This window comes from Phascolarctos cinereus, unplaced genomic scaffold, assembly GCF_003287225.1.
Source record: "Phascolarctos cinereus isolate Bilbo 61053 unplaced genomic scaffold, phaCin_HiC Scaffold_4;HRSCAF=312, whole genome shotgun sequence".
NCBI lineage: Eukaryota > Metazoa > Chordata > Mammalia > Diprotodontia > Phascolarctidae > Phascolarctos > Phascolarctos cinereus.
This window is the reverse complement of record NW_027555847.1, coordinates 14,502,087-14,529,137: the sequence shown is the minus strand read 5'-3', so window position 1 is coordinate 14,529,137 and position 27,051 is coordinate 14,502,087. Positions and strand designations below refer to the sequence as shown.

The following is a 27,051-nucleotide window of genomic DNA, read 5'->3' as shown; positions in this document are numbered from 1 at the left end:
CCTGAGGAAGGAAGCCATGGCAAAAGAAGGAGAAGGAAGAGAGGAGGAGAGGTTTCCCAGCAGGACCACACCCAGAGTTAGCTCAGGAAGCTTGTTAAGCCTCCACTTTGGCAGCAGAAGCAGCAGGCTTGGGCATCCTGTCAATCCTCACTCAGGCACCATTTTGGAAGTTGCATTTAGGGTCCTTTCCGAGATGGAGAAAAAGGGTCTTTCTGATGTGCCTCCTGGTGGAACAGATGTCACAGACTGGGACTGAAGAAGTCAGGAGACCTTGGTTCCAATCCCGGCTTTGCCACTTGTGAGCACTGTGCGACCTCGGACAAATGTCTTCATTTCTTGGAGCCTTGGTTGGCTCATTTCCAAAATGGCGGCCTACACACTTACACTGCCTGCCTTATAGGACTGGGGTGGTGGCACCAGTGGGACAGGTGGTCTAGTGGGGTGAGAGTTAGAGGCAGAATTAAGACTATATGGTCTCTAAGGCTCCTCTGAACTTGAATTTAAACATTCAGTGATGTTGTATGAAGCACTGCAAAAATAAATGTTATTATCATTGGGATGAATAGATCCTGTATTTTCTGGATCTGTATATAAATTAGAGAATTTACTTAATTCCCTCAGGATGTCTCCTTCAATAATTCAATAAAAGTCTAATTCAATGAAATAGGGCAACTAGGTGGCACAGTAGATTGAGCACTGGGCCTGGAGTCGGGAAGACTGGGCACATCCTAGCTGTATGATCCTGGGCAAGTCACTTAACCTCTGCTGGCCTCAGTTTCCTCAACTGTAAAATGGGGGTTATAAAAGCACCTAACTCCCAGAGTTGTTATGAAGATCAGATGGGATAATATTTTTAAAGTGCTTGGCACGTAGTAGGTATTATAGAAACATTGGCTATTATTAATTAGAACTATATGTTCGTAGTTTTAGAGCTGGAAGGGATTTTAGTGGTCATAGAGTCCAATCTTTCCATTTTACAGATAAAGAAACTGAGGCATAGAGAGTTTAAGTGGTTTGCCCAAGGTCACACAGCCAAGAAGTAGCAGAGCCCAGATCCTCTGATTTCATTTCCTATGCCCTTTCCACTGTACCAAGCAGGCTTTTTTTCAGTACCTTAATGAGCTTGCAATCTCATTTCTGTGGTTATTACTGACAGTGGCTTAAATCACAACCCATCTATACCTTCTTATCCGGTGCAAGTCTGGTTTATGGCCTCTCTCTCTCTCTCTCTCTCTCTCTCTCTCTCTCTTTTGCCCTCTCTCTCTCCCTCCTCTCTCTTTCCCCCCCTCTGTCTTTCTCCCTCTCCCTCTCTGTCTGTTCCTTTCTCTGTCTGTTCCTCTCTCTCTCTCTCTCTCTCTCTCTCTCTCTCTCTCTCTCTCTCTCTCTCTCTCTCTCTCTCTGTCTCTCCCCCGTCCCCCTTCCCTTTTTCCCTATCCCCCTCTCCACCTCTTTCTCTTCCCTTCCCACTCTTCTTTATCTCTCTCCCCCACTTCACCACTCCTCTTCTCTTCTCTCCCCTCCCCCTCTCTCCCCCCTCTCTCTCCTTTCTTCTCCTCCCTCTTCTCTCTCTCTCCCCCTCCCCCTTCCCTTTTCCCTTCCCTCCTCCCCCCTCTCTTCTCCCTCCTTCTCTCTCTCTCCCCTCTCCCCCTTCCGTTTTCCCCTATCCCCCTCTCCTCCTTTCCCTTTTCCTCTTCCCCTCCCCCTCCTTCTCTCTCTCTGTTTCTCTCTGTCTGTCCCCCTCCCCTTCTCCCTCTTCCTTTTCCCCTCTCTCTCCCCCTCTCCCTCTCTAGAGCTTTCACCCAATGCCATCATCATTCATGCTCTCCAGCTGTCATCTCTTAGCCTTGATCCCCGGTGGGCCCCCTTCCTTTACAATCATGCATTTCCTGGATGATACGTTTCATGCTGCTTCCTCCCTGGCATTAAGCAGTGGCCCATTTATCCCCGCCATGCTTCTCTCTGTTGCCAATGGGGTCACCCACCATTTTGATTCCTCAGAGATTGTGGTGGTCTCTGATTCACAACCATGTAGCATCACCAGAAACAGTATTTTAAAGCTTCTAAAATGCATGTTTTTTTTTTATCCTGAATCTTAGAAATTAAAAAAAAAATCAGGGCATCCTGACTTCTGTGCCAATTTGTGTGTATTGCAGGAAGTTAGGTATCATGTTAGTGGGATTTCTCACATGATTTAAATGATTGTAGACATGCTTCCTTCTTGGTGGTCTTTTTCTTTGCCATTTGTGAACATTTTGTGTTTTTCAGAAGACCTGACATCTGGCTTTCTCCTTCTGCTCAGTGGGAGGGGTAGGAAGATACTTATTAAAATTTAGATGTGTCTTTGGCCAGCTTGCCTGTTAAGTTTAAATACCGTCTCAGTGGTGTTTTACTTATTCTGATTTCTGGCCTGCAGTACCTAGATTCACCCAAGTTCCTGGGGCCTCACCTACTCCCCTGCCTCAGGTGGGGGCCGAGGCTTGACTTGGGTTAAGTGACTTGCCCCAGGCTATGGCACTGAGAATGTCAGAACTGGGAGAAGTAGATGACTAGAAATGCCCTCAGAAAGGAGAGGGGGCTGGATTTGGATCAGCTCAGCACTTTCTCACCTCTTGTGTTATCTATAAAATGAGAGGACTAGATGAGTTGTCTTGGGAGGTCCCTTTCAATGCTGATGCCTAGATCTCTTGTATCATATTAGTTTGAGGACTTGGCTGCTCTCCCCGGCTCATCATTAAAATCAAGGTCGGAGTCATTCCTGTCTCTGTAGCCTCAGCACCTAGCCCACATGGCCTGACACACACTAGGAGCTTTAGAAATGTCTGACTTGCAGTCAGTGGTTCCAGCAGCAGCAAATAGCCATCTCTGGGGACTGGAAGCTAAGGGTCCTCATCTGAAATCTTTCAGTGTGAAGATCATGTTGACTTGTTTGCAGAATGGAGGGGTTGATTACAGGAAACTTAAAATCACCAACGTGTTTAAAATGTGCAGAAGAGGAAATCTATGCTTAGAATATGGTGAATGGCTATATGAGCCAAGCATCATTCTCTCTATAATGATTTATCCCTCAGTCTCTATGACTTCAGACAACTGTGGATAGGCTCAGTGGATAGAGTGCTGGGCCTGGAGTCAGGAAGACCTGAGTTCAAATGCGGCCTCAGACACTCACTAGCTGTGTGTCCCTGGACAAGTCACTTAACCTCTGTTTGCCTTAATCCGCTGGAGAAGGAAATGGCAAACCACTCCAGTATCTTTGCCAAGAAAACTCCATGGACGGTAAAACTCTCTTCATCAGTGCAGGACAGCATCCATCTCTGCCGTTAACAATTTTCGACAAGACTCAAGATCTCAGGTCAATTCAGTGACCAGTCATGATTCCCGAGGCCCAGTGAGGAAGCAAGTAACCTTTCCCCCTGTCAGAGAGGTGATGGTCTCAGGATGCAGAACATATCACATGTGGAAATTGGTTTATCTTGACTGCCCCTACATGTTACAAGGGGTTTGTTTTGCTTTTTTCTTCAGTTGATAGGAGGGAGAAAAAAATGCTTATTAATTGGGGGGGGGGAGTAAAAATGAAAACCAAAACAACACTTCCTTGTAGTCTTAGAGAATTGCCCATAGTTAAATGACTTACTGAGTGTCTCACAGCCAGTCAGAGACAGGACTGAAATCCAGGCTTTCGAGGCCAGCTTTTCGTCTATTCCACTGTACTGTCTCTCATGCTGAATTTAGGACAAAGAAGAAATACATCTTAGAACTAACACTCCTTCTTCTTGGTGTGTAACAGGACTTGTCAGATATCAGTCATAGCTACCAGTGTTGAGGAGTGAGTGGGCTACTGTTTATGGAACTGTATTAATGTCTCTTAGCAAGATGGCTTTTACCAGCTGCAGCCCTCCATCAGGACCTCAGAAGGAGAGAGAAAAACCGATTGGAGCCTGTTGAGAATCTGTAGAATGGATATGAGCTCAATGTAAGCTAGTGTGGACAACAGGATTGGAAGGTGCTGGTGATACATCCACAAGGAAAAAATGTTGAAAATTAGTCATGAGATTTCTTGGTCTCCGTTTTCCTGGCCTCTGGCCTTGTGGTGTGGAATAATTTGAAGTTGCCAAGAGTTACAGGCTGGTAACAGGCATGATTAATGATTAATCCTGACATGATTAATCCTTTGTCCAAGGAATGGCCCTACTGGATTGCTTAGGGTTCAGGGCCCTGATAAATTTATGGACCTGCTAAAGAAGGAAGAAACCGTATCCTGTGGTCAGGGTGGGGGCCCTGCTTTCTCTCAAATGCAGGCCTGCACTGATTTCAGTGGGGATTCCTTGGGGTTTTCATTTGTACTTCATAGGCAGTTTTTTTGGATACAAAGTTCCTGTGCACCTTACCTTACTGAAATATGCAAATGGAGAAACACTTCACAAGCGAAAACAAAACACAGCAAAACCAGGTTCATAACATCTTGAGAGGCCTGGAAGTAATATTGACACGAAAACACTATTAGGGAGAAAACTTTCCTGACCCATTTATTTTCTGCAAAAAAGATTTCATTATTGTCTTTTATTTCTATGTCCTCTCCATTTCCAAATAGATCCCGCCCTCCTCCGGAGAGCCACCATGTGTAACAAAGAATTTTTTTAAAAGGAGTGGGGGTAGAAAGTTTAATGTATTAAATGTTCCACACTGATAGTACCCCACATCTGCAAAGAAGGGAGGGAGTTCTAGGAGAAACATGTTTTTTTTAAAGAAAAATACATTTCATTAATATTTTTTGATTCTACACAGCCTAAATTTCCCCCTGTAGCCCATCCCTTCCCCTTCCCATCCCTTCTCTTCCTTTCCCTTCCCTCCCCTTCCTTTCCCTTCCCTCTCCTTCCTTTCCTTTCCCTTCTCTTCCCTTGCCTTCCTTTTCCTTCCTTTCCCTTCCCTTCCCTGAAAGAATTAAAAAGAAAAAGAGGAAGAAAACAAAAAAGGGCAGCAAAAATCCATCAATACATCAAAAAGTATGAGATGGGATTTACAATATTCTCTCTCCTCCTTGACCTCTGCAAAGGAATGGGGGAAGGGCAGGTTTCCCCCAAATCACTCTTTAGAGGCAGTGCGTTCCTTGTCCTTTTGCAACATTTGTTTTCCATTGTTTGGTAGTCATTGTCCTTTTCCATTTTCATTGGAGTCGCCCTTATGTCTCCTGTCTTCCTGGTTCTGCCTACTTCCCTCTGCATTCGTTGCTATGAATCTTTCTGTTCATCGCATTTGTCTTTCTCTACAGAACAGTGAATTCCCATTACGTTCATGTGCCCTCATTGGTTTAGCCATTTCCCAATCACTGGGCACCAACTTTGTTTCTAGTTATTTGCAGCCACAGAAAAATCCTGCTGTAAATATTAGTTTATATGAAGGCTTTCTTCTTTAACATGGTTGTCCTTGGGGCATGTCCTTGGCAGTGGAATCTCTGGGTCGACATCTCTGGGCATTTTATTTGTATAATTCCCCATGGATTTCCACCAACAATGCATTAGTGCGCCTGTCTTTCTTCCGTCTCTCCCACACTGACTATTTTCCATCTTTGTCAGTCTTGGCCAGTTAGCTGAGTGTGAAGGGAAACCTCAGGGTTGTTTTGATTTTCATTTCTCTTCTTTTCAGTGCTTTGGAGCATTCTTTCATGTGGTTGTTATTGACTTACAATTCTTCTTTTGAGGATTATTTGCCCGTTCATATCCTTTGACCATTTCTTCGTTGGGGAATGCCTTTTGGTCTTACACATTTCTGTTGCTTGTCTCTATGTCTTGGTTACCAAACTTTTGTCCAAGAAGTTTGATACAGAGATTTTCTTTCCCCCGTTCAACTTCTCTTAGCCTAGATAGATGTATTCATTTTGTTTTCTTTTCAGTGGAATTCAGCTCACCTGTTCCTTTGTGATATTAAATTGAGTACATCCTCCATACGTTCCTTACTCGCCTGGAGATGTTATTGAGATAGAGTTGTGTAACTGGGAAGTGTGTGTATGTTTGTGTGAATGAGATACAGCAAACAGAGCAGAAAGAAAACACATGGCCATCCTGCCCTTACTTTGGGTGAGTCACCTCCATTTGTAGGGCAGGAAATGAATGAAAGACTTAACAGTCTCACTCTCCCTGGGAAGCAGGCCTTTTGTTACCAGCACTAGGATTTAACAAAGATCTTTTGTTAATTTTAAGGAGGCGGTGTGGGGCAGTGGTTAGAGCATTGGACCTAGAAACTGGAGAGAATTGATGCCTTCATATCTAGCTTCTGACAGTCACCAGCTATGTGACCACTTAACCTCTTGGACCCTCAGTTTCTTCATCTGCAAAAGGGGGATAATAATGCCTGCAGTGATTGCCTCATAATGGTGGTATGAGGTAGCTTTGTAGAGAGGCCAAGAGCAGTGGATTTGCAGTTAAAGGGTCTGTGTTCAAATTCGGTTTTTGCCACTTACGCCCCCTGTCATTTTGGTCCAGTCAGTTTAACTCCGTAGGACTCAGTTTTCTAAACCATAAAATGAAGGAATGAGTACTTGATGGTCTCCAAGTTCCAACTTCAAATACATGATCCCATGCTCACATGAGATAAGGTAGGAAAGATACTCTGCCGCTCTGAAAGTGGCATTGTGAATATAAGGTGAGTTTTTTCTTGGAGTCAAGAAAACCCGAGTTCCCATTCTTCCTCAGACGCTCCCTAGCTGTGTGACTCAGGACAAGTCACTCTGCCTCAGTTTCCTCATCTGTTAAATGGGTATAATAATAATGACGATGATGATAATAATAGCACCTACTTCCCAGGGTTGTTGTGAGGGTCAAATGAGATCACATCTGTAAACTGCTTTGTAAATCTTAAAACACTAAGGGAATGTTTGCTGTTATTTATTACCATTGTTATTGAAGTGCTATGCAAATTTGTCATTATAAGCTCTTTGAAAATAGGGTTTTCTTTATATATTTTATTATATATCATATTCTTTATTATGTGCGGCATGGCACAGTATAAAATAGACATGTGTATTATATATATACATTACACTGTGCTACACACATGCATGTATAGCACCGTGCCTGGGACTTTGTGGGCATTATAATTGCTTATTCATTGATCGATTGATTCAGTAACTAATTCCTCATTCAGGGCCTCGTGTGATTATTTTATTTCAAATCCTCTTCTATGGCAAATAACACCGGACTCTGAGTGATTCTCATAAGAGGAATTCTGGGCTTAGAGAGATTGAGTAGGGACAGAATCATTGACTTTTGAGTTGAAAGGAACCTTAAAGGCCATTGACTTTACAGACATGATAACCAAGGCCCATGGCAGTTAAGAGACTTGCTATCAGAGTCACCTGTCTAATCAGTGTCTGAGGCAGGGTTTGAACCTGAGTCTTCCATCCAGCACCCCATCCACTATACCACAGGTATTCACAAGTTAAGATTGGCTTAATTTCAACTCATTTCACCAGAAAGCTCATGTAGTGTATTTATAGTATGAATAACTTCACAGAGAATGGCTTGGGAGCACCTGGATGATTGTATACTGCAGAGGGCACAGGTGTTTGGCTTATATCACCAGTGCCAGACCTTCCTCATTGGAGGTGGAGCGGCTTCGTTCAGTGGGAAGGGAGGTGGGGGTGTTTGGAGCCCCCAACAGATGGAGAAGGTGGATTGTGCAGGCTGAGAAACCTCTGAGTGATGCCATGAAAGACCTAGTGACGAGTGCCCTAACCAAGGCCCCTCTCCTCATCTTCCCTGGGGCCCCAGCAGGCATGAAGTGTGAGGTATGGATGAGGCTGCCACTGGAGAGGCTGGGGCTGAGCCGGAAGGAGTAAACATCAGGTGATTGGGTGCATTGGGGAATATAGAGTGGTGTGTGTGAGAGACAGATGCAGAGAGAGAAAGAGAGAGGAGAGGAGAGGAGAGATCAGGAACCCATTGCACCCTCTCTGTCTCCATCGGGGTCATTATCTTGAGCCTGGGCTCCTTGTGAAGGTATTGACTCTTCTCATCAAGTTTCTGGCTTTCCTTCTTGGTGGACAGGGAGAGAGAGACAGAGACAGAGAGATAGAGACAAAGAGACAGAGAGAGAAAGAGAGATAATCTGAAAGAGAGTCAAAGAGAGAGAGAGAGAGTGTGCGTGAGTGCAGAAGGGAGGGAAGAGCTGGGCAGGCATTCTTGAGCCAGAGCTATAGGAAAGCTAACCCACCCAATTGACTTGTGTCCCCCCAAGGATGCATCTCCTCCCTTAGAGAAACTCCACCTGGGGAAGGTGACATATGGAGAGGAAAATCAGTCAACCCCTTCTCTTTTCTCCTCTTCTAGGCCCAAACGACAGCGGCAGAACAACTTTTCCATGTTTCCCTCCCCTAAAGGCTGGAATTTCAGAGGGGTAAGTGATTTCAGAACCCCATGGGTCACGCCTGCCTTCAGGATGCTGGGGGGTGGGGGGTGGGATCTGAAGGGGACACTTTGGGGGCGGGGAGCAGTAATGAGTGAGAACAGCCTCCACTGGCTGGAATTCTGTGCTTTTCAACTGCTAAAATGTGGGTGTGCACGAGGCCTGGTGAGGCAGCCAAGTGTGGTCAGAATGTAAAAGGTATTTGATCTAAGTCAGAGGAACCAGATGCAAATCCTGCTCTGACACTTCCTGCCTGTGACTGACGGGTCATTTTTTTGGGCCTCATTTTCCTCATCTGTAAAATGAAAGCGTTGGATTAGCTGGTCTCTTATGTTTTCTTAAATTAAAAGAAATTCTTAATTTCTTTAGTGTCCCCTAGACTACCCTTGGCAGACTGGTGAACCCCTACTCAGAACCATGTTTTTAAATGCATAAAATAAAATAAAATACACAAGATTATAAAGGAAGCCAATGATACCAAAAAACAGTTATTAAAATATGAAAAAAATTTCTCATTTTACAGAGGGGGAAACTGAGGTTTGAAAAGACTTGAGTGACAAGCCCACATTTACATAGGTTGTAAGCACCAGTGGTGAGATTTGAACCTGGGTCCTCCAGTGCCAAATCGGTCATTCTTTCTCCTGCTTTGCCCCGGGTCCAGAGACCTCAGGTCTAGGACCAGCACTGCCTTGTACCAGCCATGGTTCTTTGCCCGGGTCAGAGGTGGCTCTGTGCCTCATGCTTGGTATCAGTCAGCTCTGACATCAGTTCATGAGGTCACAAAAGTACCCTTGAGAATGAAAAGGTCCAGGTGCTTGGGTTCATTTTGTGATTTGGAGCCTTAAGAAGTCCTGGGGCACATGCACATTTTCCATTTTTAATGATATTGCAACTGGCTTTCCTCACCTTGAGTTAGTTTATTTCCTTAATTAATGTGTAAGGGGAGTATAAGTAACATTACTAAATATTATGGGGGTGTGGTTAAAGAAGCCGTCCAGCGCTGGGTCCTCTCGCCTTGTAGAGTTGCGAGAGGCCTCAGGGACCTGACTCAAGTTATCCTGGTACCTGGTACCTCGGACAAGCTTTTCAGATGCGTTGGGCCCTAAGTAGTGTCTTCTGATGTCCTTTCTGGCTCTAAACTCTCATTCAGGAGTCCAGCCTGGATGGGAGGCACATCCCCGACCAGTGGCCGTGCGTCCTCCGCTGGAATCCCTCCAGGGATGGGGATCTAGCCTCCTCCCAAAGCCCAGCAAGCCAGCCTCTTGCTATGGTTTCCTCTCCTTTCAGCGTGTCCTAGCCGGATTTGGGGATGGAGAGGCACGAGAAGTTTCAGACACATGGCGGGCTTCCTTCTCTCTTTGAGGAAACTGGGCTGTGATGAGCGGTGAATCATAATCACGGGGCTGACTCAAAGGAGGCCCCTAACAAGGCACAGTGGCTTGAACGATTGGCTTGGGATTGAAGTATTCCACCTTCACAATATCCTAGATATTGTGTCCTCACCATTGAGGGGCAGTGTGGTGCAGTGGGATGAGCCCTCGCTTGGAGTCATAGGTCCTCAGTTCAAATCCCAGCTCTGTCGGACTTTGGGCAAGCCACTTTTACTTCCGTGGGCCTCAGTTGCCTTATCTGTTAAAGGAGAGGGCTGGAATGGATGATGACCAAGGTCCCTAGTTCTGTGATCTCGTGATAATTCTTCTTAATTATCCTTCAGTAATTCAGGGCAGCTGGGGGGCACAGTCCATAGAGTGTCAGGTCTAGCATCAGGAGGATTCATCTCCCTGAGTTCAAATTCTGGCCTCAGGCACTTACTAGCTGTTTGACCTTGGGCAAGTCATTTAACCCTGTGTGCCTCTGTTTCCTCATCTGTAAAATGAGCTGGAGAAGAAAATGACAAAGCATTGCAACGTCTTTGCCAAGAAGACCCCCAATGGGGTCACAAGGAGTTGGACGTGACTGAACGACAATTCTCTAGACCCTCGATCTCCTTGAGGTGGGGTCTTCCCCAGCTGGTGTAGTTGGCCATCTACCCATACCTTTGCATCCTGGGAGGTCCTTATCCAGGGCTTCCCATACGCCTTCTATGGAGAATAACCCGATATGCTGGAGCCTCCTTTCGGGAATCACAGAATCGCAGAATTTGAGAGTTGGGAAGACCTCAGCAGTTACACATTCCAGCCCGTCGATGAAAGGAAACATCCCCCCTCTCTATACAGACTGTATCCTGACAAGTGATAGCCCAGGTGAAGGCCTGCAGCGAGGGGAAGCCCCCTGCCACTCCAAGGGGCCCATCCCCTTTTGGGAGGAGCCTATACCGAGCTCTCTGAGCTCCGCCCCTCACCCCTGCCCCCGGGCCAGGCACAGCCAGCCTCATCTCTGGGAAGCCTGACTCCCTGGGACCTCGTCTTCTTCAGCCCAAACGCCCCTCATTCCTTAGCTGGGTCTTCATATGACAGTGACCCAGGGCCCTTCACCATGCTGGCTGCCTCCTCGGTGCCCCCTCCCCCTTCCCAAACCTCAGGGCCCACTCCCCGGGGTCAATGTAGCACCTGGGCTGGTGCTAGCCATAGTAACAATGATGAGGAGGGTGATAATGATAACAAGGGTAGAGCTGGCACTTACAGAGCACTTTAGAATGGGAAAGCATCTTACAAGTAGAACCCCATTCGATCCTCACAATCACCCTGTGAGGCAGATGCTGTCATTTCCCCGTTTTACAGATGAGGAAACTGAGGCCCAGAGGAATAGCCAAAGTCACACAGATAGGAAGTAGCCAAGTCGGAAGTTGAAGCTGGGCCTCGAACCCCAAACCCTCTTTAGTGCTTGCCAAATACTCCATGGATGTGGTGGTCTTTGAGTCTTTCTGGGGCTGCACAAAGTCTACCAAGTGATATTGTGCCCATTTACAGATTAGGAAATTAAGGCTCAGACAAGGCAGGAGATTGGCCCTCCAACACACACACACACACACACACACTCACACTGTTACACACAACACAACACAACACACACACACACATACACACACACACACATACACACACACACTGTTACACACAACACAACACAACACAACACAACACACACACACACACACTCACACACACACACACACACACACACACACACACACACACACACGAACTTGGGGCTTCCTGCAAACCAAGCCCATATTCTTTCTCCAGGGGCTTAGGCCCTGTTCCGCTGGCCTAGGCAAACCCAGAATCACTCCCAGGCCCCAGAGAGGGATCAGACGAGGATGTTAGTGGACTTTATTAGTGTCTATTCTTTTTTTTTTATTATTATTGTAAGCTGTGTTACTTTCATTATCACCAATTTATTGACCAAGAAACTGAGGCCTAATGGTTTGCATACATCTCTCCCCTTGCTCTTCATAAGGTGGAGCCTTCATTTCTTTGTGAGCCCTACATCTGTGGAATCATCCTGGGAGAGGAAAGAGAAAACCAAAGAAAAGCTGGGAAATGAGGAGGGGAGAAGGGAAAGGCCAGCGTGGAGGGTCTGAAGTAGAGGCTGCTACCTGCCCCAGCGAAGGGCTGGGCTTGGAGTTCCCATGCCTCTGCCTCTCACCAGAGATTCTGCAGCTACAGTAGTTAGCCAAGGAAGTGTGAACAAAAAGGGAAACTCATTGTAGAGATATGAAAGACTCATTACCGCAGGGGTCAGTGGAAACAAAGACTTGGTGCCAGGCTCTGGATAGAGAGGCCCAGGTGAAGCTGCCTGCCCTGGGGCGGCTTGCTGCCTGCGACCCAGGAAGTCCAGGGGTATTAAATCCCATTAGGCCTTAGCTCCGCTTTTGTCATCTCTGGGTCCCTGAGGCCTTGTGAGGAGCCGTGCATTTTGTCAGGACTTAACTAATATTTAAATTGGATTAAATTGTTAAGTAATCTGGATGGTCTTTCCTCTGTGATTGTATGTGCATATACCTACACGCACCTACATACACGTGTATAAGTATAAACACATGTATATACTGTAACATGTATATTTATACACACACGTATATACATATGTACAAACGCATTGTTGTACACATACGTATGTATACTGCACAGCACACGTGTGTGAATGTATAGACACAGGTATATATGCATGTGTCCATGCATAGAAATGACATGCATCTTCCAGAGTGAAGGCTTGACACGTTCCTCCCATGAGACTCACGTGTGCAAACCCACGCAGAAGCCAGCTCCCGCCCACAGCTCATCCCTCGCTCTGCTCCTGCACCATCCTCAGCAGGGCTCCCACAAACAAAATCTCGTGACGAGCAAAAAGCGATTTATTTTTAAAGCCTCCTGTTCTTGGAAAACAGCGCCGAGTGTCCTTGGGCACGTGCTCCTTAGAGGGCTGGAGGCAGGATGCTGAGGAAGCAGAAGCATCACTCCCCTGCAGGCAGGCTTGGCCACCCAGTCTCCAGGGGGCATCGGTACCACCCCTTCCCGGAGTCCCAGGGAGGCTGGGCACCGAGCTGTGCATGCGCCATGTACCGGCAGGTCTGGTCGGTATAGCCGGGAATGTGTCTAGGTACACCTACACCCGTTTTCAGTTCACGCGCAGAACAGGGGTGGGTGGGCCAAAAGCAGGGGCTGTTTCTGGTGTCAGGAGGGTGATTATGGCGATGTCTCATGGCTGGCTACCAGAGAAGAAGGATTGATTTACTGCCCCCCTTTTTCGTCTCTGCTTGGTGGTCCAGAAGCCAGCTCAGCCCCACGTGCAGGGGGAGAGCGGGGAAGCTGGCCGGCCCCAATAATGCCCTCCCTATCCTGGAGCCAGCTCCTCTCTTCCTGAGCTGGCCCCAGGTCCAGTCTGCAGAGGAGGAACAGAATCGACCCAAGCTCATTTTGTGTGGCTTAGCTCAGAGACAAAGCTGTGGTGTGGCGAAGAGGGGTGGGATTGGGAGTCAAAGGAGCTGGCTTTGAATCCTCTTCTCTCTCTCTGTGCCTCAGTTTCCTCATCTGGTCTACATAGCCTCTAAGACCTCTTCCGCTTTAGATGATTCCATAAACTTTTCGATCCTTGGGGCACCCAGGCTCCCAAAGGGTGCAAGATGCTTTTGACCAGAGTTTCCTTAGTTGTTTGTGTCCTGGGCCCCTTGGGCAGTCTGGTGAAGCCTGCAGATCCTTCTCAGGAGAAGGTCTTTAAATGCATACAGTAAAATACACAGGGTTACAAAAGAAACCCATAATGGTGAAATACACTCATCAAAGTGTTTTTTATAAACCCAATATGTGAATGTCAGTCTGTGAACCCTGACTTTAGACCTTGAGACAGTGGGAGAAGAAAAAACAGGGGGAAAGAACCTGGCATCTTTGGGGTCTGGCTCAATCCCACAATAAAACAGTTTCCATCCTTGGTCAATGCCTCCCTCCCTGTCACGTAAGACACGATGTGCGTCCCCTGGCAGGCCTAATTCTGTTTGAGGTTCTGACCTATTGATTTCCTTACACCAGCAAACAAACCAAACAGCAGAAATAGATTGATATGAAGTCTGGCATGTCCAGCAATTGCTGTCTTCAGGCTCATCATCATAAAAGCAGATCCAGGCAAATTAAATTCAGAAACAGCTCGCCTCCTGTACAGCCAGTGGGGTTGGAGGCCAGCCAGCTTTCTGATCCATCATCCAAAAAGCCAGCACAGGGGAGCTTTCTTCTTGGCCCCTGGACTTCGTGCCCCTCCTTCTCTCCTCCTCGCCCTGGTGTCAGAGGGCATAGGGAAGTTTTTCTTAAATTTTGAAGCCTTGTTTTTCTTCACCTTGATCTCAGGCTGCTTCCTGCCTTGTGTTTGGAGGCAGCAAAGAAAAGTTATTTCCCTCTTCTGTGGAGGAAATAAAAATGTTCAGTTCTGACTTTAGGCTCTCTAGTGGGCCTTCGGCCCCTCTTCCCATAGAACCCGGCCTGTTTGACAGAAGACATTCGGTGCATCTCCTGTGACTTCACTGTAATGGGCTGCCCTATGGAAGCTCACAATGAGAATTCCTTCCTCTCTCCCTCAGTCCTTCTGGTCCTGCTGCATTTGGCAGATGCTGCTACTGGCCAGCTAATCCAATCTCTGTATTTTAAGGCAGAGGAAAATGAGTCCCAGAGTTGTGCGAGTGACTTGTCCATAGAGGTGGGACTTGAACCCAGGACCTTGGACTCCAAAGCCATTCTTCTTTAGATTACGACTCAAAGATAGCAGGGCAAAGCCCTGGATTTGAAGTCTGGAGAGATGTGAGCTTGTAAGCTGTCTCCAGGGTGCCTCCTGGTCGTGTGACTGTGGGCAGGCTCTGATCCTCCCTGACCCCTCTGTTTCCACATCTGTGGAATGGGGCTAATAATGGTGTACCTCACGGGGTTAGCCCAAATGAACACATCAGGTGCTCTGCAGCCTTCAGAGTGCTTAACGTGTCAGCTCTAAGATGGTTGGTGTGGTCAGCATTACTTGGGTTCCAGTCTCGCCTCTGACACACACTATCTGTGCAACACTTGGTCAGTCACTTACTCTCCTGTTGCCAAGGCACCTCGCCAAAGCTGTGAGCTTTCGAATTGGTGTCAGTCAACACTGGCAAAGGGACTTTCCCCACCTGGGACTCTTTGTACTGAAGAAATCATGGGGCCAGACTCCAAAGACTGCACTATTGTTATTGTTTTTTATTGAATAGACTTGATGTGTTCATTTGGGGAAAGGAAGCAGATTGTTTTTAGAGGCAAGAAAGACTGCTCCATGCTGTGACCTCACAATTGGGGTGATGGTAAAGACTTTGGATGCATTTTTGTAAATGCTCATTTACTGTTTCTGATAGGCATTGAATTACCAGTAATTGAAACTTTTTGTTTGGAGGTCTGGCAGGGATGAAGCTGTGTGGTCCCCCGTGGAGATGTGGTGAAGCTTTCTCCTTCTACCGTCACGCCCTGATTGGTACCTAGGACCGACTGTTCTTGGCTCCTCTTTATTACACTTAATTCTTCCCCGTTCAGACCTGGGAACCCCAAACAACCGTGCATTCCATGCATGCTTTCCCTTGTGGTCCATTTTGCTGACGGGGGAGCATTAATTTTTAGTTTCGGAGGTGAAGGTGGAAATGAAAGTATGCGTATGTGTGTGGTTGGGGGGTGGTATGGGGGGCCATGCTGGAGCCCATTGGCTGTATTGCCAGCTTTGAGATGTCCTGGGCCCTATGAATAACCAGTTTCTTGAATCTGACTGCCAATATCACGAGCAGGAATAAAATGTTCATGTGAGAGTTAGAAATCTGGCTTCAACCCCACAGTTACCTAAGATGGAATTTTTAAAAAATAGATGAAAATCTCTTTCTGTAGGAGGTACAAATTGGTACACTCAGTACGGGTGGGACCTCACAGGATTCTTTTGTTTCATTTGCTATAAGGAAGGGTCCATCCCTCTCATCTATGAGATACAAAGAGGGGAAAAGTACCTTTATGAAAATGAAATCTGCTCAATAGCCTAGTGAAAATTTAAGCCGATCGGAAAAATTCAAGCTAGGAAACATTGGGTAGGTTTGGAAGGACAGCTCCCGGGAGCCTGCCCAAGGTCCAAATGAATTTTCAACTTTGAGAGCTGTTAGTCATGATTCCTTTCCTGCTCAAAATTCTCCCCTTCTTCCCCCCCTAATTCTAAATGATCACTTCCTCGAGTGTCCTGTAATCAAATCCTGGAAACAGAGAACTCTGAAAATAAACTTGGATGGGCAGTTGCTCAGTCAGACTCCCTCCTCCTGCAGATGTACACATCTCTCCTCCCTGCGCAGATCTCATCCTCCAAGGGACCTAGTTCACCATCAATCAGTCGATCAGTGGACTTTCACCAAGGGCTCCCTGCAAGTCAGGCACCGTGTTTGTTTACCTCTGGACTGACCCCACTTATCTTTGTGAAAAGCGTTTTCTTTTGAGAGAAAACTGACCAAGCCTTAGGACTGATCTTTAAAATGGAAAACTGGTATGAGAAGATGCCAGGGATGAGGTGGGGTTTTCTCCAGGCTACACCACTAGCATATTGTCAGAAGTCGCAAGCATAGAGTAGTTTGCTATTGGGTCTTAGTGTTTTCTTGGAGTGTGGCATAAGGTCTGCTTTTTTTTTTTTTGCTTTTAGGCAATTGGGGTTAAGTGACTTGCCCAGGGTCACCAGCTAGGAAATGTCAAGTGTTTGGTCTGAGGCCGCATTTGAACTCAGGTCCTCCTGACTTCAGGGCTAGTGTTCTATCCACTATGCCACCTAGCTGCCCCAAGGTCTGCTCTCCTTGGACTCTGAGGGGTGGTTTTTTTTTTATTTGTTTGTTTGTTTGTTTGTTTTGGTGAGGCAGTCAGGGTTAAGTGACTTACCCGGGGTCACATAGCTAGTGTGTCAGGTGTCTGAGGCCCGATTTGAACTCAGGTCCTCCTGACTCCAAGGCCGGAGTTCCATCCGCTGCGCCACCTACCGGCCCCACTGACTCATCATTTTTGAACCTGGTCTTTCACACTTTCATGCCACACATTGAACCAGTCCTACAGCCTCACTAGGCCTCAGTTTCTTTATCTGAAAATGATGGGACTGGACTGAAAGACCTAAAGGATCCCTCCTGGCTCTATCTCTCCGACCTCACGATCTGGGGATGGTGTAGGGGAAAGAAAAATGGCTTTGGAGCCAGAGGAGCTGAGCTCAAGCTCTGCCACCAAAGCTTAGTACCACCGTGTCCCTGATCAAAGCCCCTTAACTTCCCAGGGCCTCAGTTTACTCATCTGTGAAAGGAGAGAGGGCTGGACGAGATGAATTCAGGGGTCCCTTCCAACTTTAAAACCGTGAACTCCTTTAAAAAGCGCCAAAAAACCCCACCTCTGACTATTTGTTTGTTTCTCTTCAGCATCCATTTTAAAAAATTTGAATTTCACATTTTCTCCCTCCCTCCCTCCCCCCACCCACTGAGAAGGCAAGCAATATGATATCAATTGTACATGGGAAGTCATGCAAAACGTATTTCCGTATTAGCCCTGTGGCAAAAATAGAAAGCAAGAAAATTTAAGTTAAGTGAATAAAGAATGCTTCAGTCTGCACTCAGAGCTCTGACTCTATCAGTCTATGAACCTCTTTTTTAAAAAGTCCTCTCTGCGTAGGATATGCTGTGACCGAGGCCTGTAGTGTGCTCTGTACGTAACACGTTTCCTGTCTGCTCAAAGAAATTCTCTCTTCTTTCTTTTTCTCACCACACCCTTTGCACAGGAAACGAGTCCTGCTGCCTCCTTCACCAGCAGCTGTGACACTGTTTGTTCTTCCAGTCCCCTCCTCTTAGCCTCTGTCCCCCCCCCCATCCCTCCTCCCTCCTGCCTCTGTCCAACACCATGGATCTGTCTTGATGTTTCATTGTTCCCGTTTGTTGGTCCTTTCTCACCCGTGCTGGGAGTCCCAGGGTAGGTCACAGAGACAAGTGTCTCCTCTAGACGTGCCTCATGTTGCTCGTGGACATCTCACCCTCCCATGTGCAATAGCTATTCCTGACTTCCTGAGTGTCAGGATGAAGTTAAAAATGTGGGAGATGGATATAAGACGGAAAACTTTTGTCTTTAATTTTACAATTTATTGTTATGTAGAATTGAATAGCCACACAGAGAATTAAATGTGCTTTGTAACTATTTACATTCAATGGATATAATTAATTAAATTTAATTAATAATACATTAAGAGATGAGAGGCACTGTATGGTAGCAGAGAGAGAGCCAGTCTTGACACCACATCAACCCAGATTCAAGTCGTGTCTGACCCATGCTGGCTGGGTGACCTTGGGCAAGTCACTCTCGAAGACTTTAAGTAACCCAGCAGGTACTAATCTGTAGTTTTTTCATAAACATTCCCTGCCCTCAAGGCGCTTACATTCTACTGGGGGGTGGGGAGAATAGACCGTCTAGGTAAACACAAAATCACTTACTGTAGTGAGTGATTTACTAAGGAAGGGGAGGTGGTGAGCTCCCTGCCCCTGGAAATCTTCCTTCAAGCAGAGGGTGAATGACCACTTTTCTGAGATGTTAGTGTGGGTGTGGGTGGTAGTAGGGAACCACTGAGGTCTCTAACAACCCTCGGATTCTTGGAGAGAGAGGGAGGTGATTAGGAAAGGCTACCTGTAAGGCAGTAGCCCTTGAACTAAGCCTTAAGGGAAATGAGGGATTGTATAAGGCACAGGGGAGTGGGGAGAGCATTCCAGGTGTGGGGCACAGGTTGGGCAAAGGCACACAGACCAGATAGGAGATTTCATGTGCAGGTCAGTTAGCTAGATTTGAAAGGTGGATGGGAGTCTAATTGACTTTTTTTTTTTGCTTCTTTTGATGAGGCAGTCAGGGTTAAATGACTTGCCCAGGGTCACACAGCTAGTAAGTTTCAAGTGTCTGAGGTTGAATTTGAACTCAGGAACTCCTGACTCCAAGGCTGGAGCTCTATCCACTGTGCCACCTAGATGCCCCCATCAGGAACTTTTAAGTGGAGGTCAACACTGCCACCTTGATTTTAGGATTTTCTGTTTGGTAACTGCCCAGAGAACAAATGTAGAGGAGGAGAGGCTAGAGGCTGAGAGACTGGTGGAGATTGCAGTGTTGCTAGTGAGGAGGCCAGGTGAGGAGGACTGGAACTAGGGTAGGTGCTGGGTGAGTGGAGGAGGGGATGGAGGCCAGCTGCGTTATGGCAGGAGGAGCAATGTTCCTCACTCCTGGTTGGACCAATGGTGGGGTGGGGACGTGAGGAAACAGTCCAGGATGACCCCAGCACTGCAGACCTGGGAGCCTGGAAGGACGAGGAGGTTTGGGGGAAGAGGAGTTCTCTTCTGGATGCGTTCATTTGTAGATGCCTGCGTGTCAGGCGCTGGAAATCTTACTCCTTTTGTTCTCATTTATGTGATCTTGCATGTGTCCAGAGGATCCTAGGTCTAGAGCTAGGAGGGCGTGGAGGCCATCTGGCCCGGCCCCCTCATTTGGCAGGCATGACCTTGGTGCTGGGGATGTCACAGAGGGAAGAAGGGACCAGGTCCTTTGGCTCTGGAGTCAATGGTTTCCCCGTTGTGTCACATCCCCATTCTTCTAGTTAGCGTGGTTCTGCTTTTTTTTTTTTAAATTATTTCAGTAAGGTCTTCCCAAGTTTTCTTGTGTTCCTCATTCTTGTCCATCTTAATGGTTTCATGGTGTCCCCTTATGTTAATGCACCATGATGTATGTATGGTCAGGCGTCCTCCCACTGTCAGACGTGAAACTCGTGCCTGGGCTGGGTCCAGAGGTTGCCTTATGGCGTTTTCAATAACACTGTATACCCAACAGTGGAAGTATTGGGGCAAACTGAATCATTCTCCTTTTATTACTTTTACTGCATCTTCCACATAGTTAAATAGGCAAGGATAGCTTTGAAAGTTTTGTGTTGAATTTTAAAAGAAAGCAATTATCATAGAAATATGCAGCTTCGTGCATATATGGATATACTCATTTTGTCTGGTTTCTGTTAAGGTCAGAATGAAAAAAGATTAAATGAAAAAAAGAGATAGAAAGGTAGTGTTGGAACTATGTCTTGAAGGAAGCTGGGGGATGAGGAGGTAGAAGGGAGAATGGGGGAGGGGGAAGCATTTAATTTGCAGACAGCATGATCTTGAAATCTCTGCTGCCTCCATCTATGGATGTTCCAAATATTTCTCCTCATTACTGGCATTATTTAATTAAACAACCCCCCCCCATGATTGCTGCTTGTGGTCAGTGGGCTCCCTTTCCTGGACCCCCAGGGCTTTTGGTTGGGCAGATGTGGCCTGGAGATGTTGCTGGACCCCCCTGTGGGTCATCTGCATAACTCAGTGGTCCAGCCAGCTCCTGCTATGGTTCTCAAGCCACATATTAGACTAGTTGTACTCTCTCATGAAAGTGCACATCAGATTGCGAAGCCAGCCCTCCATGACCAAGTAGACAGCGCAGGCTTTTAAGAAGGCCAGAGTCTGGGCTGAAATGCTGAGTCAGCACGCTGTTCTCGAGGCCCCAGGAGATGATGCTATAAATAATTACCCACCATTTGGGGGAAGGGAAGGGGGGCTTAGAGTGCTGAAGAATGTCGGCCGCAGCGGTCCTGGCGGAGCTCCTCATTTGTGTCTTTGAAGGGTCTGTTCCTGGTGCCTTTCAGAATCCTCAGTCAAGTTCAGAGTTGCCGGACTCCCCCAGTCTCCCCCACCCCCAGCCCGTCTACAGAGGCAACTACCAATTAAACGCTAGGGTCACTTTGAAGTATCTTCTTGCTGTGGGGGTCTAGTCATAATCAACCCGGGACTGCATTTTGAATAGATTAGCATCTCTTTGCCCCCACGCCCAAGGGGTTAAGAGCTGATGCTTCCCACCAGGAACGTAGGAAATGCATTTTTTATTGGTAGATTTATGCTACTGTGTCTGTTAATTCCAAGTCTTTTTTTTTTTAATCCCACTGCAGCTTCTGCCCTCAGACATTCATAAACTTAATGGGGGTTGCGTGTGAGGGCCTGAGGTCAGAATTTTGGTCAAAGGAAATAGTCATGTTATTCTCTTTCTCTGGAGATGGCCCTGCCTTAACCCAAGCAGGGCTTTTGAAGGCTGAGGTCTGCCTTCACCCCGGGAGCATTTTCTCCTGTCGTCATGAGATTTAGGGCACAGGCGTCTGGGAACACCTTCTTGGCATAAATTCCTCTGTGATTTATGGCCTCCCAGCACCAAGAGACGAATGGGGAATTCCATGTATTTTACCCCCGAAAGGGCTGTACCAAACTGTGCCCACCCATGCCTTTTGCTCCATTCATGGGAAGACTCTTAGATGCTGTGGCCTTGAGCTCTCCCTCAGCCTGTTCATTAGAGTGAGCATTACCTTGGGAGTCAGTGGACCAGGGTTCAAATCCTTGCCCTCTGTGACGTTGGGCAAATCTCTTCCTGTCCCTGGGCCTCAGTTTCCTCAGCTGTAAAATGAGAGGGTTGGAGTAGATGGTCTCTGAGGGGCCCTTTCAAGTCTATTTCTGAGTTTCTATGATCTTGCTGTAATGGAAAGAACACAGAATGAAAAGAGCTGAGTTCAAATCCTGCCTGCATGTGAGGTAGGGCTTCTGTTTCATCAGTTAAAATGAGGGGGTGGGATTTGATGGTTTCTAAAGTCTCTTCTAGCTCTAAATCGACGAAAAAGTAAGCTCTAATAGCAACCCTATTTTAAATCAACTAGCAATTTTCAAAGACCTTTCAAAATCCATCCTCACCACAGCAGAGCAGACAGGACAGGTTGAGTAAATATTTTTATGTCCATTTTCCAGAGGGAGAAACTGAGCCATAGAAAGGACTAGGTGTCCCAATCCTGAATGGGAAGTGTGTTTCCAGGACATCCCACTGTCTCTCCAGTCATACCATCCGTGTAATAGAGCTGTCAGGCTCCAGTGTCTTTCACCCGCAGCGGGGAGCCAGTGTGAGGTACCTTCCTCCCAGGGAAAGGACCACGGAGCAGATTTCCTGTCTCTAATCAGTGGCGGGCAGGGTGTTACCCGGCCCTCCCAGGGCCCCGGCTCTGTTTTCTTTGTTGTTGAGCCCTGCAGAATATGGGGAGTGTTCTGGGCATGATGGGTTTTTCCTCCTGTGGCAATGTTTTGGGCATATTTTTTTCCAAGGGTTGCTCTGATTCCGGTGACCTAATGTGTCCCCGTGTCGGTGGGAGCAGGAGACAAGCTAACTATTGTCTCTGATGCAGTAAGCCAGTTTTAGACTTAGGATTCTAGATTTCAGAAGTCAGCTAGGCTCACCCCCTCATTTTACAGATGGGGAAACTGAGGTGATTTAACCAAAGTCACTCTTGGGAGCTTGGCTTAACTCCTCCTTTTACAGTAATTACTGTTTAGATTATGGAACTCTGAGGTCTGTCCCATGTTTACATCATTTTGGAAGAGGCAGTTTTTTCCCTCAAAGTGGAAGGTACCAAGCATCAAGTTGGATGGTTGAGTCACCAAGGGGAGGCTTCTGCAGGGAGCATTTCCTCATCCCTCTGGTACCCTGTGCTCTCCTTCCCAAATTACCTCATTTGCAGCTATTTTGCTTGTGTTTGTTATTTGTATTAATGCTGCAGGTACTTACAGATGGATTTGCTGTCTTCCACATTAGAATATAAGGTCCTGGCAAATAGGGATTGTTTTCTTCTTCATGCCTGTATCCTCAGTGCCTGGCACACAGTAAGCACTTAATTAATGCTTCTCCATGGTCTGATGGGGTTCATAGGATTATAGATCGGAGCTGTCTGGGCCCTCCAACATCATCTAGCCCAAACCTGCCTCATTTTACAAATGAGGAAACTGAGGCCCAGAGTGGGCAATGCCTTGATCCTGGTCATAGACATATGAAGTGGCAGACCCTGCAGTCCAAATCGGGTCCCAAGACTTTCCAGGTCAGAGCTGTTTCCGCTAGACCTCGTTCTCAGAGTCTGTCTCAGACCAAATTTTGGCCAGCGTCATGGGTAGTATCTAGGCTGCCATTAACATTCTCCTGGCTGAGAAGCTTCCCTGAGCTTCCATGAGACAGACTGGAATTAAGCTGGTATAAAACAGGCGGCTGGGACGGTAGCTGAAGGGGATTGCCTCAGCCTAGCACGAGTTTCTCTTGGTGACCCCAGAGGGCTGTTCCTTTCTTTCCTTTTCTTTTTTTAATCTACAAATAACCTTAGCAGTGATGTAATCCAGGGCTTAGGGCTTGGTTATCCTGCTCAGGGAATTTATGGGGAAGGTGTTTAGGGTGGTAAAGGAGAAGGAGAATTCTTTGCATTGTCCATAAATTATCCATCGAGGGGACTCTGTGTTTTTTCAAGTTTGAGCAGGGCTTTCCTGGATTTAACTCATTCTGTTGAGAGCCAAAGATCTGGCTTTTCCTCGAGTGAAAGGGAGATGGGAAGAGGTGGGGAGAGGCAGGAGGGCCTTCAGGAATTTTCTTGCACGGTTCTGCTCCTGGCTTGTATTTCCATGTAGTTTAAAAAGAGAACAGCTCTGAAAGTCGGACCTGCAGACCCACACGGGGAGCAGTTCTGGCCCATAACCGACCCTCAGTGACCAACTCACTGCCTCCCTTTGGTTTTCCGAGAGTTCTGGTAGTTTTTTTTTTAATTTTTGGGGTCCTTTGTTTTTGCATTGCAGTCATGCACAGACATTAGTACCCTTCCCCCATGGGCAGTGAGCCCATTCTTGTAATAAAAACCAAAAGTAGCCAAGCAGAGCCCACAGACACCATAGCTGGCCTTTTCTGTGACGTCCCACCTCAGCAGCAGCCCTGCGCCTGGCCAAGGAACTGAGGCAGTGTATTTCTTCATTTCTTCTCCAGGATGTTTTTAGACAATTTAATTGTTTTCATAAAATTAATGTGGTCATCCCCACACTCTCCACTTCACCCTTGTGAAAGAGTTCGTTGATCCCAGCCACATGGAACCTTCTGGCCCAAATCCTCCTAATCCTCACATCTGCTTGGTGTGCTGCTGGTGTTCCCTGCTGTGATCATGTCACACACACACCCCTGCCCCCAATCCATAAACTCCAGGGGCTCCCAGGGCCTCCGGGAGAATTACAAAATGCTCTGTTTGGCATTCAAGGCCCTTCATAACCTGCCCCTCTTACCTCCAGTCGTATGCTTTCTTCCCTAACTTGTCCTCTCCATCCAGTGACCTGGGCCTCCTGGCTGTTCCATCAGCAAGACATTCTCTCTGGCGGTCCCCCAGGCCTGGAATGCTTCCTGATTTCCCTTGCTCTTTCAATCCCTCCTCCTCCAGGAAGCCTTCCTGAAGCTTCCCTGGTCTTAGCGCCTTTCTGAGCTCACTCCCAGTTTATCGCATGCATCTGCAGCTAGTTTGCACACAGTCGTTTGCATGCAATCTCCCTTGCATGTAAGCTCCTTGACAGCAGGGACTGTTTTTTACCTTTCTTGGTATCTCCAATGGCTGACACGTAGTAGGTCCTTAATAAATGTAGCCAGCCGATGTCTCCCGGAGTCTTTGCCTTCCCTTTGGCCCATTCTCATGTTTAGGGAGTCCGTTTCTCGTGTGAGGCTTACCGCCGTCCTTCCGAGCCATTAAACCTCCTCTTCCCAGTCTTTCCTGAGTGCTCTGGTTTCATCTAATATTCTGTTTGCTATCCTTATATTTCAGGGGTGCCTGTAGCCCTCGGGGCCCCATCACACTCGTCTGTGAGGCTCCCCCAATGGGCCAGGAGGCCTTTGAAGGCAGATTGTTTCATTCTTTGTTTTTATGTCTCCAGTGCTGAGCATGGTGCCTGGCATACAGTTGGTGTTTAATAAATGCTTGTTGATAGATGGAAGCTCTACTTGGACTGGTTGAGAAGTTATTCTTTTCTTCTGCGTGCACCTGTGGGGCTTCTCTCAGTCCATGCCCCCTGCCCAGCTTCCCGGGCATGGAGCCAGCACTTAATAAATGCTTTTCTGTTCATTCATTCTATCTACCCTCCCATCTCACCACAGCTGGGGAGGGCAGGGTTTTCACTGGTCTAGCCTCTTCCTTCTCTGGCTTTCCCAGCTCAACAGCAGCAGAATGTGTGGAGGCTGCTCACGCCTGGGGGGTCCCTTGGGTGCCTGGTGGCAGCTCCAGCTCCAGGCGCCTCACTGTAAACACAGTCCGGGGAGCCCCATAGCGGGGTGGGAGCCCCTCAGGGACTCTCCCAAGCTGACAAAGCCTTGGGCCTCCCAAGCCGCTGGGACTCCTTTGTGCAAGCCTGTCGCAGGGGGTCACACCTGTGGTTCTCTCACTCAGAGCTACAAGATACTGAGCTCTGCTGCCGGGGCATTGAGACAGCGGGTGAGTGTCCTGTGGCGGCCCCCGGAGACCCTGGACGTGGCATCCCCAAAGATGCATCCTCAGCTTTGGAACCCTGACAGCTAGGCCTGCCCCCCTGGGCTGCCTGCCCCTGCCGGGAAATCTGAGGCCCCGAGGAGTCCCTAGACGAGGCTGTGCAGGCCCACCTTCAGATCTCATTCCCTCCTGTGCAAGTGTGTGTCTCTTCCTCCTCTCCCCCTCCTTCCCTTCTCCTTCACTCTCTCTTCCTTATTTTCCTTTTTTCCTTTCTCCCCCTTTTTCCTCTCTTCTTTCTCTTTCTCCTCACCTTCTTTCCCCTTTTCTTTCTCCCCTTATTCCCTCACTCCTCACCACTCTTCCCTCTGTCTCTCTCCTTTCTCTTTCCCTGTTTTTATCTTTCTTTTCCCCTCCCTCCCTTCCTCCTTCACATTCCTTCCATGCTCCTTCTTCCTTTCCTTCTACCTTTCTCTCTCTCTCTGACTTTCCTTTTATTTCTCTGCTGAACTAATCATTGGGAATTAGTAAGGTGCTGACTCCATTCCTTAGCTACAGAACACACCCATCATGATGACATGTGTGTTTGTGGTGTGTATGTGTATGTGTAAAATAGCTAAGCAGTTGGTGATTTGTCCTAGTGGTAATGGGGAGCCATTGAAGGTTCTTGAGATGGACCTTAGGATGAATTACAGATTCCTCAGAGTGACATCTAAAACCCTTTATACCCTGACTGCAGCTCGCTCCTCTTTACGCCCTGATTGAACGTTATTTCTTTTTCACTCTCTCTTCGTTCCATCGCAGCTGTCCTACTTGACATTCCCTTAATTAAGGGTTAAATTTCTGCTCGCTGGGCCTTTGCATCCACCGTTCCCTGTGCCAGAACACTCTCTTCCTCCCTTCTCCTTCTTAAAATCATTATTTTCCTCAAAGGCTTAACTTGGGTGCTCCTTCCATGAACCCTCTCCTGATCTGCCTCTCTGTTGGTTTGTTTTTTTAATTTTTATTTATTTTTTGATCTGCCTCTCTGTTTGTTTTTTTAATTTTTATTTATTTTTTGATCTGCCTCTCTGTTAACATTCTTTATGGGATCAAGGCACTGTTGATTTAGAGTTCAGGACGGCACCACAGCGAGTCCAACTTCTTTTTACAGTTGAGGAAACTGAGGCCTAGAGAAGTCACATGACTAGTTCCATCACCCAGCTGCCAGTCTCTGAGAATGAGCTCAGATCCTCCTGCCTCTAAGTCCGACTGGGTCTCCTCCTGGCCACCGTTCCTTCCTCTTCAACAGTAAATCTCAATTTAACAAGATTGGTAAGATTATTATTCATCCCTAAAGAGCTTTGGGAACCTTAAACCCTCATCTGCATGTCAGTGGTTGTCATGTGGAGGATTCTCTGTCTGAGAGACACTTCCTGCAGTGGGTGGAGGGCCATCCTGGGACCTGAGAAGGCCTGGGCCTGGCCACTCTGACCCTCCTCTGACCCTGCTCTGGGCAAGTCACCTCCTCTCCAGAAAGCTGTACCCTACCAGAGAGCAGTCGATCGGCACCCGTGGGTGGAGGGGATTTCCGCCGTGCTGGGGCTGTTTCTCCTTTACCTGGGCCTCCTACATAGTAGGTGGTTATCAAAGCTGGCTGGGTTGGAATGGTAGGGAAAGTGGGGTGGCAAAGGTGAGACTCGGGTGATGGAATGAATGGCTCGAGGAACTGAGCCTAGCACCAGGCAGGCAGACCTTGTTTCCAGGGGCCTGGGCTGACTCACCCGGGGAAGAGTTAGTGAAAAGCGCCTTGGGAGAAGGCAGGGCAGCTTCCACCATTCGTCGGCTGGGTTGACCCAGCTTGGCTTTGCTTGCTGTTTATTCAGTCCAACCTTG

The 27,051-nt window shown here is 47.4% G+C and overlaps 1 protein-coding gene across 2 annotated transcripts in view; it reads left to right on the top strand.

The window, feature by feature from the left end:
* ARHGEF3 (Rho guanine nucleotide exchange factor 3) overlaps positions 1-27,051 on the top strand; it is a 296,463-nt gene that overhangs the window by 75,037 nt on the left and 194,375 nt on the right. For both annotated transcript variants that reach the window (XM_020970560.2, XM_020970561.2), the window contains one exon: positions 8,322-8,388. In XM_020970560.2, coding sequence (XP_020826219.1) covers positions 8,322-8,388 — 67 coding nt within the window. The remainder of the gene's footprint in view (positions 1-8,321; positions 8,389-27,051) is intronic.